The sequence below is a fragment of the Salvelinus sp. IW2-2015 genome, linkage group LG20 (assembly GCF_002910315.2).
Source record: "Salvelinus sp. IW2-2015 linkage group LG20, ASM291031v2, whole genome shotgun sequence".
Classification (NCBI taxonomy): Eukaryota; Metazoa; Chordata; class Actinopteri; order Salmoniformes; family Salmonidae; genus Salvelinus; species Salvelinus sp. IW2-2015.
Window position 1 is genome coordinate 49,042,761 of NC_036860.1, and position 8,808 is coordinate 49,051,568.

The 8,808-nt window shown below is 43.6% G+C and overlaps 1 protein-coding gene across 1 annotated transcript; it reads left to right on the top strand.

The window, feature by feature from the left end:
- Nucleotides 1-3,723: 3,723 nt before the first annotated feature.
- On the top strand, nt 3,724-7,859 carry LOC111980400 (uncharacterized). Its single transcript, XM_024011130.2, has one exon. The coding sequence runs from the start codon at nt 3,761-3,763 to the stop codon at nt 6,077-6,079; it is 2,319 nt and encodes a 772-aa protein (XP_023866898.1). The 5' UTR covers nt 3,724-3,760; the 3' UTR covers nt 6,080-7,859.
- The last annotated feature ends 949 nt before the right edge of the window (nt 7,860-8,808 follow it).

Consider the following 8,808-nt stretch of genomic DNA (forward strand, 5'->3'; position numbering starts at 1 on the left):
TGAATTCTTTGGCCTGAATGTCAAGCGTCACATCCGGAGGAAACCGGGCACCATCCCTACTGTGAAGCATGGTGGGGGTAGCATCATGTGGTGGGGATGTTTTTTCAGTGGCAGGGACTGGGTGACTAGTCAAGATCAAGATGAACGGAGCAAAGTACAGAAAGATCCTTGATGAAAACCTGCTCCAGAGCGCTCAGAATCTCAGGTTCACCTTCCAAAAGGACAACGACCCGAAGCACACAGCCAAGAAAACGCAGGAGTGGCTTGGAGACAAGTCTTTGAATGTCCTTGAGTGGCCCAGCCAGAGCCCGGACTTGAACCCGATCGAACATCTATTGAGAGACCTGAAAATAGCTGTGCAGCAACTCTCCTCATCCAACCTGACAGAGCTTGAGAGGATCTGCAGAAAATAATGGGAAATACTCCCCAAATACAGGTATGCCAAGCTTGTAGCGTCATGCCCAAGAAGACTCGAGCCTGTAATCGCTGCCAAAGGTYCTTCAACAAAGTACTAAGTAAAGGGTCTGAATACTTATGTAAATGTGATCAGTTTTTTATTTTATTTATAAATTTGATAACATTTCTAAAAACTTGTTTTTGCTTTGTCATTATGGGGTATTACTTGTAGATGGGTAAAAAAACGATATATTTAACCCATTTTGAATTCAGGCTGTAACAACAAAATGTGGAATAAGTCAAGGGGTATGAAAACCTTGATAGATAAACTACATAACAAAAAGTATGTGAACACCTGCTCTTCAAACATGTCATTCCAAAATCATGGGCATTAATATGGAGTTGGTCCCCCCTTTGCTGCAATAACAGTATCCACTCTTCTAGGAAGGCTTTCCACTAGATGTTGGAACATTGCTGCGGGGACTTGCTTCCATTCATGCACAAGAGCATTAGTGAGGTTGGGCACTGATTTTGGTCGATTAGACCTGGCTCGCAGTCGGCATTCCAATTCATCGCAAAGGTGTTCGATGGGGTTGACATCCGGGCTCTGTGCAGGCCAATCAAGTTCTTCCACACTGATCTCAACAAACCATGGACCTCGCTTTGTGCACGGAGGCATTGTCATGCTGAAACAGGAAAAGGCCTTGCCTAAAAATGTTGCCACAAAGTGGGAAATATAGAATCGTCTAGAATGTAATTGTATGCTGTAGCATTAAGAACTCCCTTCACTGGAAGGGGCCTAGCCCAAACCATGAAAAACAGCCCCAGACCATTATTCCTCCTCCACCCAACTTTAAAGTTGGCACTATGCATTCGGGCAGGTAGCGTTCTCCTGGAGTCCACCAAACCCAGATTCGTCCGTCGGACTGCCAGATGGAAACATCACTCCAGAGAACGCGTTTCCACTGCTCCAGAGTCCAATGGCGGCAAGCTTTACACCACTCCAGCCAACGCTTGGCATTGCACATGGTGATCTTAGGCTTGCCACCATTGGCTGCTCGGCCATGGAAACCCATTTCATTAAGCTCCCGACAAACAGTTCTTGCGCTGACGTTGCTTCCTGAGGCAGTTTGGAACTTGGTACAGATGATTTTTACTCGCTACATGCTTCGGCACTTGGCGGTCCCATTCTGTGAGCGTGTGTGGCCTATCACTTCGCAGCTGAGCCGTTGTTGCTCTTAATTGTTTACACTTCCCAAAAACAGCACTTACAGTTGACCTAGGCAGATCTAGCAGTGCAGAACTAACTTCTTGGAAAGGTGGCATCCAATGATGGATTTTATACACCTGTCAGCAACGGGTGTGGCTGAAAATAGCCGAATCCACTAATTTGAAGGGGTGTCCACATACTTTTGTATATATATTGTAGATTGTCTGTTCATTATGGGATTATCTATCAATCAGAGTATCGTTCAGTTACCGTAAAATCGTGACGCCAGATTGCCATGGAAACTACATTACGCTCCCAGTTGAGAAAACAGTGCGTGGTTGAACTTCAGTTTGTTTCAGCACCACTGTTTTGTTGGACAGCGATCACGCACGAACCTACAGCTTCGCAAGATTACGAATTGTGTCTACGACTCGGAGATCCAATTAAACCTGTTGGATATCACTTATTGTTGTTTTTATCACTATAGTTTGGCTAAGTTTACCATTTCATCCACCAGTTAGGTGAGTAGGCTAACTAAGTAAGTCAATTATTTAATTGCATGATCATTGTCATGTTACATTTGATACAGGAATAATTTCGAAATACGTAAGGTTTGTGTGTTATACAATTTGAATGTAAACGGATCAAACAAATATGTACATTTGATAGGCTAATGATTTGCATTGTCCATGGATGGATTAAACAATAGCAAACAATGTTGGCCAGTGTGTAAATTATACCTAACAATATTGCATCAGGTGAAGACGTGGGAGAAGAGGTGTAGACTAAACTCACCAAAATGTTTTATTTTGTATATTTTATTAGTTTCTGTTCAATAAATTATTTAGCTGTTGTTAAGCATGTTTATGTAGTCTACGTGCGTGGTCTATTCAGTGTCCTGTGAGTGTTCACTAGGCTAATAAAGGGTTTGTAAATATTATTTAGGTAAATTGCATAGACTGTGCATACGCGGCATCACGTCGTTGAGTACTTAGCCTAATAAGGACTGTAAAATAAAAACTCAAGAGAACAGATTTATAGCCTACGCAATATTTTACTTGATCGATTCTGATTATCAACAACGGCACTCCTTGCTTGATATACCATATTTGTATAGAATAAATCTCAAATATACAACAATGGGAATATGTGAGAAGTGGCGATGTTTTTTACACGCATGCAGAAAATCCAGAAGACGCGGCGAGGGGTGCTTTATTCAGTGACTGTATGACTCATATGGTTTTATCTAAAGAGTGGGAGCAGGCGCGCGGGCGAGAAGGGGTTGCACATGAGACTAAAATTCTGCAGCATGCGACTATTATTCTAGTACATGATGGATTCCATAAGAACTGTCCATGCAAACTTTTGGCTTTTGTAGGAAAGTACCAATACATATCCCAGCTGTTGACCTCATACCACTGTTCACGTTAAATCTGTGTCAAAGTAGGCTACATCAGGCTAATCTTATTTGTGGGATATCATTTCTAAATGTTTATGTAGCCTTATTGATTTGTTTATAGACAGCCAAGAGTATTTATTATTCAATGAGTTCATTTATCACTAAGTTTAAAATACACAAATTAAGCAGTTGAAAATAAAACCATTACCTTTGGACCAGAGGATGTTGTGCGAACAAAAACAACAAGGACAAGTTTTGCTCATATTACTTCTCTTCTGAGAGGAAGTTCCTAGCTGGTTACTTTCCTGCTGAATTTTTCATTTTACATCTTCCACCCCCATGTGTTCAAGCAGGTGTAAAGGGGGGGGGGGGGGGGGGGGGGGGGGGGGGGGGGGGGGGGGGGGGGGGGGGTAATGCACATGTGTGACAGTAACTGGCAAGATTTGTGAGTTGGAGGCATCCTACAGCATATTCCATAGATGGTGCCTTGTATCCTGCTGAGGCACTATCTTATGCTTAGTAGTACCAACACACCTATTTTAATTTGGAATGGTGCAATCTGTGCCTTTGGTGTCTCTTGTGTTTCAGAGTTGACATTGACATCCCCTGAACTCAATGTGAATGAATGATAGTATTTCTTCACTTGTTGTAAAATGCATTAGAATCTTTCCCATTGAACACACATTTTGTGGCATGAAATTACCCAGCTTCTTCCAAATACAATATTGTGTCCTTTTGCAGGTAAACCCAAGATAATGGAGCTCCAAATGGATAGAAGATTCCACAACTTGACCCTGGAGCAAGTCCAGACTCTGGACCAGGTGTTGACAGAGGTGATCCACATCCACGGCCGAGGGAACTTCCCCACCCTGGAGGTGAGACCCAAGGACATCATCCACGTAGTGAAGGACCGGCTAGTGGAGAGGGAGATCAGGGTCAGGGACATCCGCCTCAATGGCTCCACCGCCAGCTATGTGATGGTCAGGGACAACGGCACGGGCTACAGAGACCTGGACATCATCTTTGGAGTGGAGCTGCCCAGACAGGAGGACTTCCAGGTTATCAAGGAGGTGGTGCTGGGCAGCCTGCGTGACCTCCTTCCCCGTGGGGTCAACAGACGCAAGATCACCTGCCTCACCATGAAGGAGGCCTACGTACAGAAGATGGTCAAGGTCTTCAATGAGCACGACCGCTGGAGCCTAATCTCACTGTCCAATAACAGGGGTAAGACTGTGGAGCTCAGGTTCGTAAATTCCCTGCGACGACAGTTTGAATTCAGTGTGGACTCCTTCCAGATTATATTGGACCATATGCTGGAGTCATATTGGGAGACTGAGAGGAGGCAAGAGGGTCAGTGTGAGGGATTGGAGTTACACAATGGCAATGTGTTATATCTGGATAGAGGGGCAGAGAAAACCATAATGGAACCCCAGTACCCTTCCACCTCTGTGAATCTAAAAGAAGATAAAGACAATGACTCAATGATGACACACTTCACTGACAGTCTGTGCCACAGTGAAGAGGTTATTGTTCAAAAGGAAGAATCATCGCATCCTATGGATGTGCATGCAACTGGAATGCAAGAGGAACAGGAAGTGTTAGAGAAAGCAGAGCTAGACCTGGGATCTCTGGAGGACGAGGAAGAGGTAGAAGAGGAGGTGGTGGTAACGGTTGATACAGTAAAAATACAATTTGTTCAGAATACAGATTACCTCTCAGTTATATCCTCCAAAACAATGACAGAAGAGATGGAACCTCTGGTGCCAAATACATCTGTAGACCCTCAAAATAACACAGAGGAGTCATTAATTTCTGAGTCAAAAGACATCAATTCATCCCCCATGTTGCTCACAGCGAACTCAGCACTGCAACAAGAGCAAGCTCAACTTCAGGTGATACTTCAATCCACATCCCAAGACTGCACTGCTGTCACACAAAACATACACCTTGAACATGCATTCCTTCCCCCAGCCAAGAAAACCTATGACACATCCCAGCAAGTTGTCCCTGACTTTTGCCCCTCACCTAAATCTCTAAGGAAGATGTCACGAAAGATGAGCAGCACTTCATCACTCCCTGAAAAATGGTCTTTGTTAAAAGATCTGTCAGATCTTACAACACAGCTGTTTGAGCCTATAGAAATACTCCCAACAATACAACCAAATCCCTCTTTAATAGACACTGATCAAGGCCATTATTCATCCTCCTCAGGGTCCAGACAGAGGAACTTAGAGAGCACTAAAACACTCACAGATCACCTTACTCCAGCTGTTTCATCCCAAGATAAAAACATATCACCCCACAACATAGAACAAATAGTCAGAGTGAAATACTCAAAAAAGCCTCCCGACTCAGAAGTTARTCAGGAATCAGTGTCCCTTCAAACCACAGGGGACAGAGTCCCAGAGTCTGAGCCTGCTGCTGCTCAGGAACCAGGGCCACCAGACACAACCACAGTCTTTCCAGGGCCAAGCTCGGCCTTAAAAGACAGGGTCAGCATCACTGTGGTAGCAGAGTGCATGTACGGTGACTTTGAGCAAGCCATGGATCACCTGCGCTTCCGACTCATTGCCACCCATAACCCAGAGGAGATCAGAGGAGGTGGACTTCTGAAGTACAGTGACCTGCTCGTGAGGAACTTCAGGCCAGCCAGTGAGACAGAGATCAAGTCCCTTGAGCGTTACATGTGCTCCCGCTTCTTTATTGACTTTCCTGACCTCAGCGAGCAGCAGCGCAAAATCGAGGCCTACCTGCGCTGCCACTTTATTGGCGACGAGGAGATGAGCAAATATGACTTTCTGATGACCCTGCGTCGGGTGATAGATGAGAGTACAGTGTGTCTGATGGGACATGAGCGGAGGCAGACACTCAATATGATCACTGTGCTGGCTCTGAGGGTGCTGGGGGAACAGAATGCCATTCCCAATACTGCCAACGTCACCTGCTTCTACCAGCCTGCACCTTACATGGCTGACCCCATATTCAGCAGCTACTACATTCCCCAGGCAGCACAGCCCCCCCTCCTTTACCACCCCTACCCTTTACATGTCCACATGCAGACCGGCCTGGTGTAGGTCCCAGCATGTGAGTGGGGGAGAGCATGCAGGCTGCGTTCTATATGGTTCTACTCTGTAACCAGAGGCACAAAATAGATTTTAAAAAGAAAACAGGCTGCATGAGCACAGTTTGTTCAATGCTTTGAAAAGACACTGCCTATGATGTGAGAGACAGTGGACACAGAATAGGGAGGATTGGAGTTCTTTAGATAAAGGCTGGCCACCACGACACCGTACATTTTTGTTTTGAATGGGAGAGAGAATAGCTGTGAGGGAAAATGTCAGAGGGAAAGAACCGTTTACATGGTTGTTTCAGCTGCATCAGCAGGGCAGGCAGGCAGGCTTTGGCCGTGTTCAAGAGCATACAATCTGTGATGCATTGTGGGTAAATGTTGACTGAATGATTTACAAATAATAATGAGTAGGTATTTATGATGCAAAATTAGTTGTAGATCTGTCGGCTGCAATGTCAAACAAGTCCTTTGTCACCTTCCTGTGACGGGGGATCCTAGATTGTCAATTAATGAGAAAGTTGTTTAACATCACAGAAATACTGTATGAAGTGTAAACCGAGCGTTTCTTATATTATTAACTGGGTGGTTCGAGTCCTGAACGCTGATTGGCTGACAGCCATGGTATATCAGACCATATACCACAGGTATGACAAAACATTTATTTTTACTGCTCTAATTACATTGTAACCAGTTTATAATAGCAATAAGGTACCTCTGGGGTTTGTGATATATGGCCAATATACCACGGCTAAGGGCTGTGTCCGCGTTGCATCGTGGCTAAGAACAGCCCTTTGCCGTGGTATATTGGCCATATACTACACCTCCTCAGGCAATATTGCTTAAATATACTATAGTGAGGTAGATGAGGGTCAAGTATGCTGCAGTGGATGAAGGTAGAAACACTTCAAATTAAAAATACCATATAGACAAATCACAACACACAATGTACAAATGAGACAGTATCTGATCAAGCCTGCTGTGTTTTAGAGAAACTCAATATAGCYTCAGTTCTTCAATTTAAGTGAATTAACTTTCTTGAAGTGATCATACTTGTTTAATATTGTATTGTAATCACAAATCTTGATATGACATAAGCTGTGCTTAGGTATTGGGAAAATGTGGAGTACATATTGATTTGTTATCTGGGTGTTAACAATGTCTGATTGCATCCTTGGTGAATGTTTTAGTGTCTAATGAGTGACAAAGGTAATTTATCAGGGCAAAAATCAGGGTCATTAAGATGAGAGATTCCAAAGTGGTTTAAACTATCACCCCTCAATTTCTCTTACGTGGTAGTATTTACAGATAGTTATAAGTTGACCATGTGCGACAATGACACTCACAGCAATTGTTATTTCCCAGGGTGTGGCACTTCATTGTATAAGATACACAAGAGGTACTGTAAAAGACCTACAACATGTATTTTCAGCACAGGCATGGCAGTGAGTTACTTTAACGGGCAATTGAATCTGAAGCACAATGTAAACGTACGCAACCTTATTGTTGATTAGTGAACTATAGATGTAGCGGATGTATTTGTGATTAACCAATTCAATATTGATGAAAGTCTAATGTAAATGTAACTGCAGTAATCTGGTACTTTCATATACCATAGCTTTGATTGTAAATTGTAATACAGTAATCTGTTGGGATTCTTTAGGTGGAATTATTTTGTGTCTGAACTTGTTCCGGAGCTACTAGAGAAACATCATGAATTTTCATGATCTCTGTATTCATATTCAAAAATGCTGAATTTGTATGGTCATTTTGATAATAAACCTCACGCACTTAAATAGCCTCCTCAGATTTATTGCATTCAGCCTCCAGACAGTGATGCTGATACTAATTTCCCTGGAGAAAAAAGTGGCTGGTTGATGCTGAATGTAATTATCACGGTTTTCAGACACGTGCAAAGCTGAGGTGACTTCAACATTCCAGGGGAAGTAACACACTTGGTTTTTATAATCCAAATTGATCAATTTGTCTGCTTCCATCCAGAAACTCAACATCACTGCAGTGCAGTCTCTCTGGGAGTGCTGAAGCGACATGCAGCAGAGGAGCGCTAAGTATTGTTACTAGCTGGCAATCTGACTCACCTTTCCAATCTCCAGTGCATTAGCTAGATTGGTTGTCCAAAGCACCGCAAGCTGAGTCACCTCTATCACAAGGCTAACTGGCTGCAAACAAACCAACCATACCACCACATTTTCCCACTCTCCTCCTAGATTCCATACCCTATCCAATGCCTAGACTGCTACTACTTCTCCAAGGTAGAGCAGGCCACTCAGGGGAAAGTGGTTGTGGTCAGGGACAGGTAGGATTGACATCACTGCAGAGATATGGTGCATCTTTATGACTCATCATGGCTCTTTGAAYGGGCAGCCAGAGATGACTCACCAAGCCAGGGATAGGTTTGAAACAGCTAGACAAGAGTGGCAAAAGTCAAATTTACAGTGCCTGAGGAAGAGTGGCAGCTCAGTTTGTACCAAGTGTGTTGACTGGCAGGATGTGCAAACCATGTCGTGATGACTCAAATGATAACACGTTGACAGCAAGGGGTTTAGGAAAACAAATATGGAGGTACAGGAGAAAATGGCTGGAACACTTAGCTAGAGGAAATTAGAATTCAGTTCGGTCTTTCCATGAGAAGTGACAGAACATGTAAATCATAGTATAACATGTTTGTGTTTATAGAATGTGACTGAATTAAACCGAAATACCAGGGGTGCCAAA